The sequence below is a fragment of the Xenopus laevis genome, chromosome 9_10L (assembly GCF_017654675.1).
Source record: "Xenopus laevis strain J_2021 chromosome 9_10L, Xenopus_laevis_v10.1, whole genome shotgun sequence".
NCBI lineage: Eukaryota > Metazoa > Chordata > Amphibia > Anura > Pipidae > Xenopus > Xenopus laevis.
Window position 1 is genome coordinate 48,086,577 of NC_054387.1, and position 13,584 is coordinate 48,100,160.

Here is a 13,584-nt window from a genome sequence, read left to right on the forward strand (position 1 = left end):
GAGAGCGGGGGGCGGCATGTCACTTGCTGGCAGCATTTGAACTTGGGACTGAGCGGGAGATTTAGCAGTTTGAATCTGTCACCCCCATCTAGTCCCCAGCGCTGGTAAAACATGGAACTAGCGATGGAGGTGAGCAGCGGGGCTGCACGAGAGGAGCGAGTCAGGTATGGGGGAGCAGGTCGAGAGCTGGTGCAGGGAGGAGAGGGTCGGGTGTGAGTGGAGCGGGGTGCAAAGCTGGTTGGGTGGCCTATGGGCGCACAGTTTATAAATCTGGCCCTGGTCTAACTCAGAGTTAGAGAGCTGAAAAAGCAGGAAGTATCGTTCTGGCTATTATGTTAGACATTCAGTGACTCCAGCCTTTATACATTACATTTTTGACTAACTAAATATATTAGAAAAAATGCAAATTCATTTTGCATTTATCTAACCAGTTTTTATATTTACAATGAACCATTCCTTTAATAAGTATAACCTGTTTATAGGGGTGGGGGGATTGAGTCAAGTGAGAAACAAAACAGTTTTCCATAGGGGCATTATAATAGCAAAATAATAAATAAAATAAGGATTTGTGCCAAGGGGAGTAATGAGCTCTGTATGAACAACCCCCTCCCCATTCCCTAAACTGCAGCATGGCCTTAATGTTGGGCTGGAAATTTCCTTGATCAGTTTCTCTTATGCAAACAGTGACTCTGCATAACAGGAAGTAATAGGCAAAACAGTATGTTCAGCACAAAATGGGGGGGGGGGATTACTATTTGGCCACAACATACACAATAAAAATGTACATCTTCTAACACCTCTGTAAAGTCTCTTTCTTTCCTTCTTTCTTCTCAAGATTTTATACCCACTCAAAATGTTTTCAGTTCTCCCATTTAATGTCGGCTCCTAATTGAACAGGTCCCACGTGACCAGAAAAGCAGCTACACCTATTTTCACACAAAATTTCCTTTCTATGTCCGCTGGTAGAGTTTGATAATGTTCTCCTCGTGCAGGCGACGCCACAAGTCTCTCTCTAGGCGGAGGTCGTGGTTAGCGTAAAACTTGATAGGTGTATATTTTAGGTCATAATAGTGATCAGAATAGTTATTGTAATCTTCTGTCATAAAACCATAAGCGCTGACCTTTAAGAGAAAAAAAGCATGATAGGTGGCTCATGTAAGGAGAAGCAACAGTTCGCTACTGTTGTATATAACATTCCTCTCTCTGTAAAACCTAGGTGATCCTGTGTCAGCCATATGCTTTGCATACATTTGTAAAGTGTTTTGAAAGTTTGGTTTCAATGGGCCTAAGTCTGGTTCAGTCAATATACTAGCTATTGATATAAGAAAGTGTAAGGAGACCTGATGGTCTAATGGGGCGGCGAGGCTGCTCACTGCGTTCCGTGCGGGGATTCCCGCATCTTCCTTAAAGTGCCGCGCTCATTCCTGCATGTGTTCAGGTTTTGGAGTGCACGTCTTTTTATTTTCGCTGTGCCTAATTCTCATCACCCAACGTAGGTCTATTGTTAGATAGTTCCTGGGTGCTATTCTGGATTGATTTACTGTTCCTTGCCTTAACCATTCCTGTCAGGGCCGGAACTAGGGGTAGGCAGAGTAGGCGTCTGCCTAGGGCGCAATCGGGGGGGGGGCACTTTTACAATACAATACTCTTTTGCTTGGCCTTTAATAGTTTTTCAATTTCAAATACCCTGTTTCAACACCCTCTTGCCCGTGATTCATACTGCGGGACCCTCCCTATTGGCAGCTGCTGGCGCAGGTTCAGATTTGTGGGCAATATCTGGGCTGCTGCTTGAACAGGTAAACAGATGATTAGGGGCAATATGATGGATTTTTGGCTGCTGCCAATTGGGGGCAATATGAGGGATTGGCTGCTGTTGGCTCAGGTACATGGGGCAATATGGTGGCTGCTGGCACAGGTAACAGAAGTTAAGGTCAATATGATGGGTTTTTTTGGCTGCCACTGGCATAGGTACAAATTGGGGGTAACAATATGATGGATTTTTGGCTTCTGCTGGCACAGACACAGATTGTGGGTTTGGGGCTACCCTGAGGGATTGACTGCCGTTGGCACAAGTAAAAATGGGGGCAATATGATAGGTGCTGACACAGATACAAATGGGGGCAATATGATAGGTGCTGGCACAGGTACAGGGGGCATATGAATGGTAAGGATGGAGGGGGCACTGATTGATGCCCTTGCCTAGGATGCCAAAATACCTTGGCCAGGCCCTGATTCCTGTCTGCTACCTGAGCCGACCATTGCCTGTTTACTGACTACTCTTCCGGATCCTGATTCTGTATCTGCTGTTGGATTGATTATTGACCCTGGACTTTGCTGTAACCCTGTTCCTCCTGCCGCTCTTGCCGTGGTTCTCACACTTTAAGTCCTGGCGGCATCTGAGTAGCAAAGGGCTCCTTCCGACATGAAAGGCGACTGTTATAGGCAGAAGCGCGAGCCGTGACCGGAACCTTGCCATCTGTTCTGAGTTGTGGGATACCGGACGTGAAACCCAGGTTTTTAGACCCAGCTGGACTTGTATTGGGGCAACCCTGTAGCCAGATATTTTAGGGAGTCTGGACACAATGATTCACTTATCAAGAGGTGAAGAGAGTGGTACAGGGAGGCCTTAGAGAAAGGTTATGTCTACAGTGATGCAAGATGGCCTTTAGCTACAATGTTCCTGAATGGCTTGAATGAGAGAACAGAACTGGTTTCTATAGATATACTGGTAAATGCAGATCTAACTTTCAGCTCCGACCATACTGGTGAGTATTACATGCGTGTGGTAACTAGTAACTTGTTTAGATTTCAGTTTACTAGGATGACTGTTACTCCCAGAATATCACCTATAGAGACATGACCTTGCGAGATGTGACTTTAGTGCTGGAGAGGTGCTGCGACTTGTCTATATCAATGGCTGCTATTTGTGCACTGATGCACGGACATTAAGAAAGGGGGGTGGGACGTCCCTGAAATGTTTGTCATTTCATCTATCCTCCAATAAATTAATTTTGGCCTATGTAGTCTCAAAATCTTACATTTTATAACCTACACCAATTAAAGGTACATTCACCAGTTAGTTCACTAATTAAAGGTACATTCACCAGTTAGTTCACCAATTGAAGGTATATTCACCAATTAGTTCAACAATTAAAGGTACGTCTAATTAAGATGCATTAATTTCATTCCTCCCTACCGTGTCACACAGATGGAGAGCAGTTAGCATTAGCAGTGCGCCTGTACTTGGCCTGTATAACATCCAATTTTTCGAATTTAGGACGTTTCCTCGTGCAAACCTGGAAGACATAAAACACACATTTATATCTGGGGTTACTTATCCTATTAGTTATCAAACTCTATGTTATGTAAATATGGCAAATTTGCAGCAACCCCCTAATAACCTCCATTATGTGAATGCTTCAGATACCTGGACATGTTGTCGGTCATAGCTACTGATTACTTGGCCTATTCAAGGAACTGTCTCTAACCTGTTTTTTAGATATCTCATAAAATCCGGATGAGCAACCAGTAGCTTCTTTGGGTCGAAGGAATCTCCAAAATCATCGCGGGGGCGTTTCCTGGTGGTGGACAAAGAAAAATGCAAAAATAAAAAACAGGTAGAATGTGCCCCAACTGTATAATATAAGGATATTAGAAGTCACCCAGGAGTCCCGTAACCACAAAACCGTAGGTCGAATACACAGGTCATGGAATTCTAAAGTGGCTTTCAACATATTCATATTTTTAACAGGGGGTACATTATTTGTTATAATATGTAAGTTTCAGTCAGTCAAGTGACAGGAATTGCATTACTATCAGGCCCAGATTTGTGGCGAGGCTACAAAGGCCTGGGCCTAGGGCGGCATGCCGCCCTACCACTTCCTGAGGCACAGCTCCCCAGTGCTCCGGCTTGTGCGATCGTGCAGACGGCGGGCGCTAGGACCTTGCGATCTGATCCGCGAGATCCGAATCCGGCCCTGATTACTTTGGAACCGATTATAACTAATGACATCACTAAGCACCGTTAAAGAGATGGTTCACCTTCAGGTTAACTTTTAGTATGTTACAGAATGGCCAATTCTAAGCAACTTTCCAATTAGTCTTCATTGTTTATTTTTTTTTATAGTTTATGAATTATTTGCCTTCTTCTCCTGACTTTTTCTAGCTTTCAAAAGAGGGTCACTGACCCCCTCTAAAAATATCCTCTTTAAAATCCTCTTTAAAATCCTCTTTAAAATCCTCTTTAAAATCCTCTTTAAAATCCTCTTTAAAGCTATACATTTATTTAAAATGCTTTGGGTGGAGTTCCACTTTTGTGCCATAAAACTAATAAGAATTTATTACTCTTTCAACAAAAAGACTAAACCATTTAAACACTAGCATAATATATGTATTACAGAGGTTGTGCAGGGATCCAAATTGTGTGGCGAGAGGGAAGGTTGGGTGTGGCTAATTAATGTAACCTGTTTGGGCTGCAGTTTCCAAAGGAACCAATCTCCATTTAAGACCTTTACCTGTAATGTTCAAGTGTTCCCTTGCTGATCTCTTTATTCTTCTGTACAGCATCTAACCATGCATAGTCTCTACGTGCCTCTGGGATTAGGATGTACCTTGTCTCCTGGAAAACATATAGGCATTGGCTGTGTTTTGCACCTTGCCCCCTTGGATTATAGAAAACGGAAAGCCATATTATTTGGATTTCATGACAATGTGAGTTCTACTTTAGACTGCTTCACACAAGAAGGTGTCCTTGCCATTTCCTTAATCGAGTGCCACATCCAAGATGGCACCACTAACAGTATGTTCTATGTCCATTATAATGGACTTACAACTCTAAGGGCTGTGAAATAAAATTTCTGATTAAGACTGGTCAATGCTGATTTCTGATAAGTTTCTGATAAGTTGCTATGAGTTGCTATGCTGGTGCCTAGGATTGTCACCTCACACCTTTAATAATAGCCACATAATATGGTTAGTTAGCAATACATTTAGATGCATACTGTACATACAGTAAATCAGTTCAGCCTGCAGCATGCATTTGAAGTAATTGCTAATTAGCCATGCAGGATGTTGCCGGTATTAAAGGGGTAAAATAGCAACCCTTCTGGGTTAGTAACTGACCCCCAAAGATGACATAAAAGATCAACGTATCCAGCCAAGTTTCACCCACTCACATTGTGCTTGGGAAGTTTGGAGAAGCCTCTTTTATTTAGGTCAGGATTCTTCAAAGAGGCAAGCATGGTGTAGGCAGAAAATCCATAAAATGAAGTGCGGGTGCCAACGTCATTCTCAAATCCGTTGATTACTGCCCCATTCACTCTGAGGGGGAACAAGTAATGAGAACATTGAGCATTTGGGTGGGGAATAGGCAGGTGCAAAATTATGATGATGTAAATGGGAGGGCCAGTGACCCAAATAGATCAACGACACAGGGGTGGTCTTGCTGTGCATTCTGGACCATCCCTGCTGAGAATAGGTAAGATGGAGCTAGATTTAGGGTGAATCTGCCAGGAATACAACAAATTGCAGTATTATAAATTTGTAGAACTGGCCTTGGCTGGTGTTTTACCAGATGGTTAGCAACCCTACATTGGAGCAAGGGATCTGTGTATTAAAGTACTTCCCACTACCCTAAGATGCATGCCCTTTAAAATGTGCAACCTAGACCTGCCCCCTCTATATGCACAAATTGATGGACACATTTTTGTGGCTTTTGCACCTTATCCCCTTTTTGATAAATGAGGGCAATAGCTTTAAAAATAGACCCACGCCCAATTAATGTTTTAGGACCTACCGAAACACATAATCATGAGAGTCAATCTCTTGGCCAACACCTGATCCATTCAGGATTCCTCCATTTCCCACTACTGCACAGCTGATACACTGGTGGCCTCCTGGCTTTTTTTCAGAGTAAAGGATCTGCTGTTCAAGCAAAGGAGGGAGAGACGAAACCACTTCCTTAACAACTAAAAAGATGATGGGTTTTGTTATTAGAATATTTCACAGAACCAAAAACATTTAACTTATGACAAAATCAGTTCTGGGAATACAAAACATTTATTTTGACAGGACAACATTCATTTTATGCCTACACATTTTTAATATTGAATGCAGAATCCCTTTATTCATACAGAAGATAACTTTTTATTGACTTCCTGGCCTTGGTGGACTAGGGCGTTGGGACCTGCTAGAAATCCATACACCACAGACCTACTCTCCACACTATTTTTCCTCCTATCCTCAGCAACATTTTCTCCTAGTCTCTTCACTTTACATACTCTCATCTATTCCGACTGTTTTTGCTCTTTCTTCTTATAAATTGGGAAGTGGGGAATTAAATTGGGAACAAGCTATAGAAATATAAGTGGTTGGTTGTACTGATATATGGGCTTGCCCTTTGGGCAAATTAATTGCACTCCTACTGGGTCACCTACAGGGCCAAATTCTGCTCAGTGCCCCCCAGCTGCAATGGCACTCTCTAGTCCAGATGCATCTTTGTCATTGCCTCTTATTACATCTCCATATGACTCTTGTTGGATGCTTTCTTTCATAAATTTGTACCTGCTCAAAGTCAAAGATTTTTAAGTCATGTTAAGGCTGGGTTTTAGGTCCATTTGGGAGTTTTGCTGGTTTCCAGGTGGGCCAAATTAATTAGACGTAGTACTGAACTGCATTATAGCTGAATGGGAAACCTACCTGTATAATTTAATTCCATCCACCCAAATGGAGGTGTAAAGTGCTGTAGTCTATCCCATATTTGCTTGCTGAAATGACGATTGTCCATAAAAAGGATAATTTTGGGAAGGAAAATGTCTGATAACCAAGGTGAATTAAGAGCCTTTGACTTCACTGAGCTGGGACAACTCTGGTTAAGAAAAAAAAGCAAATACAAGAGATGATGAAATGAGCCTATATTAGAGGATGGAACTTTATTCTTCATATTAAAATATATATATATGGTTAAGTGAGAAGCTTTGTCTTAAGACTCATTGAATATGGAATACTTTCTGCATCAACATCCCAGGGGTGCCGTTGTTCACTATTAATGATGATTTTTAATGGCCAGGCAGCAAAAATACTGGCCAAGCGGCAACCCTACCGTTGATATACAGTATCTGAATGTTACAGTCACATTGTGCATATGTAGGGGAGTGTATTCACTGTTATATTTTTTTGTTTTATTACGTGAAAAACGTATGGGCAAGATCAGTAGTGTAACTACAGAGGAAGCAAATCCTGTAACTGCAGGGTCTGCTTCCTCTGTAGGGGGCCCTTCAGGTTACCTGCGACCCGTGAACCACACATAATTGTAGGTTTTTTTGTATGTCACAGGTAATTTTGCATTTGGCTGTATGGGAACTTCAGTCTGATAAGTTTTTTTAATTGCATCTGGCTGTATGGGAAAATCTGATATTGAATTAAGAGGTACAATTAAATTATAACATTGAATCTCTATGGTATAAGTTGGATACCTGAGTATATATGTTAAAAGTTGTGTAATTTTTATGCAAGGTATAAGTTGGATACCTGAGTATATATGGTATAGGGTGGCAGTGGGGGAGGGAGACAGAGAAGGGGTGCGGGGTGACGAGCAGAGCTGGTCTAGGGGCACTGGATATGTAAATCCGGGCCTGTATGGTAAGTTGGATATTTGAGTATATTTGGTATAAGGTGGATATTTGAGTATATATGGAATAAGTTGGATATCTTGGTAAATATGGTATAAGTTGGATATTTGTGAAAAGGTGTTACTGGATCTATACAATCTTACATGACAAGATCATTGGCTAAATTACTCACAGTGTTTGTAGATAAGTTGTCAATTGTATATTCATCATCAAAACTCCACTTTGGCTCGGCCGCAAAGTCATCTGCCTGTAAAGGCCTTGTGGTGGAGCGACTGAGGGGGCTGCTTGGTGCTTTGGTGCTTTTTGGATATAATGAAACAGTTGATCCTTTTTCAGATACCCCATCATGTTTTGTTGTGGAGGGCAGGTTAATGTTAAGTTGGTCTGATGTAGTCTCAATTCTTCTGTATCCTTCTTGCCTGTTTTGGGGGGAAGAATCAACAGCTCGTAAATCAAGGTATGCTCTGGCTGGAAAATGAAGTTAGTGAGCAGAGAAGAGTCATCTAACATTTCTCTGGTAAGTTTTAAGCAGAGCGACAACTCAAGACCTGCTCAAATGAACTGGCAGGTGGCGCTGTTGTATCAAATTCATTACATGCTCAGTTTGAAAACTGTTAATATCAGGAAATTGAGAATAAAACAAATTAATGCAAATTGCAAAAGTGCTGAACAATGTTACATTCCTTTGTTTTGCTTATTCCTTTAAATATATATTGTTGCGTGTGTAGAATGTTTTACACATATTGAGATAGGAGTGGGAGCGCTCATGTTTTTATTTGGATAAGACACAACAGAACATAATACTTTAGACCTACTGCTCTAATGAGACCAAAAGTAGGTTCAGTGGGTCAGTGGGTATTTTGACATGAATTTATTTTTGTTTAAGGAAAAATAAATGCAAGATAACTCTTATAAACAGTAGAACAATACAGGGAGTCATTTATAAACACTGGGCAAATTGGCACCTGGGCAGTAGCCCAAGGCAACCAATCAGATTTTTGCTTTTCTATTAACAGTTGACTGAATAAAAAACAATCACTGATTAGCAATGCTGTGGGTTACTACCCAGGTAAAAGTTTGCCCAGTGTTTATAAATGAGCCCCCACAGTTTTGCTTTTAATCACTGAAATACGCAGTAAAGCCTGCAGATTATTTATGGGTAGGCGCATCTCAGAGCTCAGAAAAATGAATATGAAATATTTATTAGAGGTGTTCCTACCCATGAAACTGCAAAAAAAGAAATAAAAAAAAAGGAATTCAGATATACCATAGTAATGGAGGGAACACGTAAAAAATGTCCACCAACTGCCTGGGTGCCCTGTAATAGCTCAGTAAACACATCCACAACAATGACTCAGCACTCGCAGGACTAGCTTTGAAATTGTAAAAAATCCTTTTATTGTGCAAAATAAATGTTTCAGACACAGAATCAGACCTTTAGCAAGATGAAAAAGGTATGAATATGTGACTGAAATGTTGTAATGCACAATAAAAGGATTTTTTTCCTTTTTCAAGCAAGTCCTGCGAGTGCGGAGTCATTGTGGTGGATATATATATATATATATATATATATATATATATATATATATAAAAGAAACTGAGCTTTTCACAATTTAAATGGCACCAAGCCCCCCTCTTCTCCCTGAAGTAAATAATACTGAGGGAGATACTCCTTTTGAGCAACCGTGCAAGTTGAGCAAAGCTATGAAAGTGGACATGGTTTAGGTGTATGCCACCTATCCCCCCTCAATGTAACTGTTCTTCTCAATACGTGGCTGCAGATTAAAGTGACTCCAAAAAAGTGACTCTGCAATACATACACCGCATAGCTGATCCATAGTCGGACCCAGATTACCAGAGGCTGTTCCGGAACTGGGATGAATGTGCAGATAATGTATAAGAAAGAGGTACAACTCTGCCATCCACAAACAACATCATTATTTATTACAAATTCTAGCACCCTCCCCACCCTACTTGTTATGCCTGTATGAAACAGGCATAAAGACACTCAGCAACAGAATTAAATATCGATATTAAAAAAACATTTTATCAACAAAAAAGAGCAAAAAATAAAAATGTAACACAAATTTATAAAGGTATACACACTTTGTTTGTTTCATATGTAAAAGCTCATATAAACACTTATTTTACATTAGACCTGAATGGTAAAAAAATACACAATTAGAAAACCTTAGTATGCAAAGCACAAATAAATACTAACCCCAAATCTTACCCTAACTGACCTTCAGGCTGGCCCCCCTTAGCTCATAACAAGATTACAGATATATAGAAACATTGGGGTAACAGTCATCCTGCTATAGTTCCAGGGGTACCCAGGGTACAAATAAGCACTCACCCCAAATCTCACCTTAACTGGCCTTCAGGCTGGGCCCCCTTAGCTCATAACAAGGTTACAGATATATAGAAACATTGGGGTAACAGTCACCCTGCTATAGTTCCAGAGGTACCCAGGGCACAAATAAACACTCACCCCAAATCTCACCCTAACTGGCCTTCAGGCTGGGCCCCCTTAGCTCATAACAAGGTTACAGATATATAGAAACATTGGGGTAACAGTCACCCTGCTATAGTTCCAGGGGTACCCAGGGCACAAATAAGCACTCACCCCAAATCTCACCCTTACTGGAGTTTAGGCTGGGCCCCCTTAGCTCATAACAAGGTTACAGATATATAGAAACATTGGGGTAACAGTCACCCTGCTATATTTCCAGGGGTACCCAGGGCACAAATAAGCACTCACCCCAAATCTCACCCTAACTGGTCTGTGGGCTGGGCCCCCTTAGCTCATAACAAGGTTACAGATATATAGAAACATTGGGGTAACAGTCACCCTGCTATAGTTCCAGGGGTACCCAGGGCACAAATAAGCACTCACCCCAAATCTCACCCTTACTGGAGTTTAGGCTGGGCCCCCTTAGCTCATAACAAGGTTACAGATATATAGAAACATTGGGGTAACAGTCATCCTGCTATAGTTCCAGGGGTACCCAGGGCACAAACACTCACCCCAAATCTCACCCTAACTGGCCTTTAGGCTGGCCCCCCTCACCTCATAACAAGGTTACAGATATAGAGAAACATTTGGGTACTGTCACCCTGATATAGTTCAACGGCACAAAACTCACCCTAACTGGCCTTCAGGCTGGACTGGCTTGGTCCATAAGGAGGTTACAGATATATAAAAACATTGGCGTAGCTTTACACCAGAATGAAGGGACAGACCAGCTTCTACTAAACCTGCTACATGCCAGGCTGCTTGTTATGTTCTATGAGGGGGATCCTAAATGCAATCTAGAAAGCAGGTCCCTATTGGAGGGTATTGTCAGTAGAACAAGTTTATAACTTCAACAACAGTGAGTTGCAAATACTCCAAAAGAAGTACACAAGCACTAAAGGAACTGAGGGGTATTAGGGGAGACTGTTGGGAGTACCTTCTGTCCCCTACAGAGGCACACATATGTAAGAAACAGGAATAAAATAAACATATTGACAAAAATAAACATCAGAATTGATGTTATCTAACAACTGTATAATAAGATATACGCATTAATGTACTAATAAATCAGTCCCACCCAGTGCATGATAGACAGCCCATTAATTTTAAGGTCAACATCCCTGTAAACATTTTGGCTTAAAGCTTATGACACTCAGTGTAAGAGAATCATTAGAGAAGCCAGTGCATTTATTTATTTCTAAGGCTGCATGCAGTTGGCTTTGGATCGTACACGCTACCCTAAGTTTCTTTGATATATCAGGGATTATACGTTGTTTAACAAGAAAATTTCCCCTATCGGTCTCACTAAAACGAGCAGGGATTCTGTAAATACAGAGCTGTGATTTCCTATTGTATCATAACTGGCAATTTCTAATCTGGTTTAATTGCCATCAGTATTGTTGTCAGGTTATACTAGTTCTGGACAGGGGGTGTTTTAACCACGAGTCAAAGTGAAAACTTTATATTGGTTGACATTAAGTACTGCCCATGTTCTGGAAAGGCTTTTTTGGGCAAAATACTGTAACTCTCACGCAAATGTGGCAAAATTTTAAGAAGGAATTTATACAGAAACTGGTTTTTGCTAAACTTGCAAAACAAAAGGAGGGACTACTGTAAGGGCTGAGGTTGTGTTATGCGGGTTGTTGAGAGAGAGAGAGGAATTTTTGAATGTAAAACATCTTAAAGGGGACTTTATGCCTTGAGGTAGGATATATGGACTCTTCTCCTTTGACAACTGCAGAAATAACTTTCCTGTAAAGGAAAGAAGTAGATCTGGAGGTGCTTAGTATAACTTAAGTTTCACTTTTAAAATCTGGGTCAAAGTACATAGTCCCTGTGGGAGAATGGAATCGGCACTTAGGTACTGTATTGCTATTTCCCACGGTACACTGATGGCAAGGTAGCCGGTTATATGTGAAAATGACATTGGTAGTGACAAATGTGTTAATATAAGAACAGCTGGGCTCACATGTTAATGTAAATCTGGTTGGTGTCAATTGGCATGTGAATGATATGTGCTCTGTATTCACCACTGCCATTGTGATTGATGCAGGGCGCTGTGGGAACTCTGGAGCTAGAACCTGGTTCTGAAGTGGCGGTAGCTCCAGGGTACCCCTGCATTAATAGGTGCAACGACTCTTGATTCAGAACAGGTGGCAGGAAGGATTGGGTGCCTCTGAGTGCAAGCAATGCCTTTTGACATAGGTAATTTTAACGAATGGAATTTTTCCACAACTGAAATTGGCACCACCACAACTGCACTAGTGCTTGTATATGACCTGTAATGTGGCAGCTCCAACAAAGTGGGAGCAGATAGGAATCCCCTGGGTTAAAATTATATTTATGTGGTCAATCAGCACCAATGGCAAGTTCTATAAACGCCTGTAACATGGCACACTGTTTTGGGTAGCTACAGCAATATGAGCACTAAGGACTTACCTTTTGGAGAACAGAGGAATCAGCTTGGGGCTCTGTATCAAAAAGAGGACCAACGACAAGACTAACATCGCCTGGATTGACAGGCAGACGCATATTGTTCGACGACAGATTCTCATCTTAGAAAGAGTAAAAGTGCTTGGTCATGTTAGAGTTAGTTACTGTAATGCCTGAGTGCATGGCAGCTTCTTTTTAGCCACTGGTGTAGACTGAGTCCCAGCCTTTGTTTAAACTGCTTATGCATCTGCAAAAATAAACAAGGCTTTTTTGTTGTTGGTTTGTTTTTGGAAAAATGTAATTAGTCTGAGTGACTTAGACCAATAAGCACAAGACATTTTCCCCAGGGAATATGAAACTCTGCAGTGTAACCCCTTACGTGCCAAGCAGGTGTCCAGAAGTACATTTGTCCTATAGATGAGCCTTTTAAGTAAAATATTTCTTAATAATACACAAGCCATGATTATCCCGTAAATTAAATCCTTATAAATGGTGCTTAGTGATGTCATCAGTTATAATCGGTGCTTAGTGATGCAATTTGGGTCACATGAGTCACTGAAACTTGATTAGTATAAAAAAATAATGTACCCCTTGTTAGGATGGAGATATACAGGGCCGCCATCAGAAATCGCAGGGCCCCATAATATAAAAATTCCTGGACCCCCTGGGCTACGCCCACCATAAGCCCCACCTACAGGTCCGCCCTCCCCATCCCACCACCCAGTAAAAAAACATTGGTGGCTATGGTTCCTACATGTTAATAAAAAAATATTGGTGGTCAGGGCCCCCCCATTGAAAAAAACATTTGTGGTCAGGGCCCCCCCATTAAAAAAACATTTGTGGTCAGGGCCCCTCTTTAAAAAATATTGGTGGCTAAGACCCCACATGGGGAAAAAAATTGGTGGCCAGGCCCCCACCCATGTTTATAAGACAATTGGTGGCCAGGTCCCCCTTAAATGTCCATGTAAAAAACTTGCCCCCCCCCCAGAAGTTTAAAAAAAAATTGGT

At 41.4% G+C, this 13,584-nt stretch overlaps 1 protein-coding gene across 1 annotated transcript; it reads right to left on the reverse strand.

Annotated features, from left to right (window-relative positions):
* Window positions 1-373: 373 nt before the first annotated feature.
* LOC108701136 (alpha-N-acetylgalactosaminide alpha-2,6-sialyltransferase 1) lies at window positions 374-12,796 on the reverse strand. Its single transcript, XM_018235379.2, has 9 exons — window positions 12,583-12,796; window positions 7,801-8,047; window positions 6,697-6,865; window positions 5,795-5,966; window positions 5,175-5,319; window positions 4,515-4,618; window positions 3,489-3,578; window positions 3,197-3,296; window positions 374-1,121 (listed from the first exon to the last, which is right to left on the reverse strand). Exons 1-9 carry the CDS (start codon window positions 12,696-12,698, stop codon window positions 951-953), a joined length of 1,314 nt encoding a protein of 437 aa, XP_018090868.1. The 5' UTR covers window positions 12,699-12,796; the 3' UTR covers window positions 374-950.
* Between the last annotated feature and the right edge of the window lie 788 nt (window positions 12,797-13,584).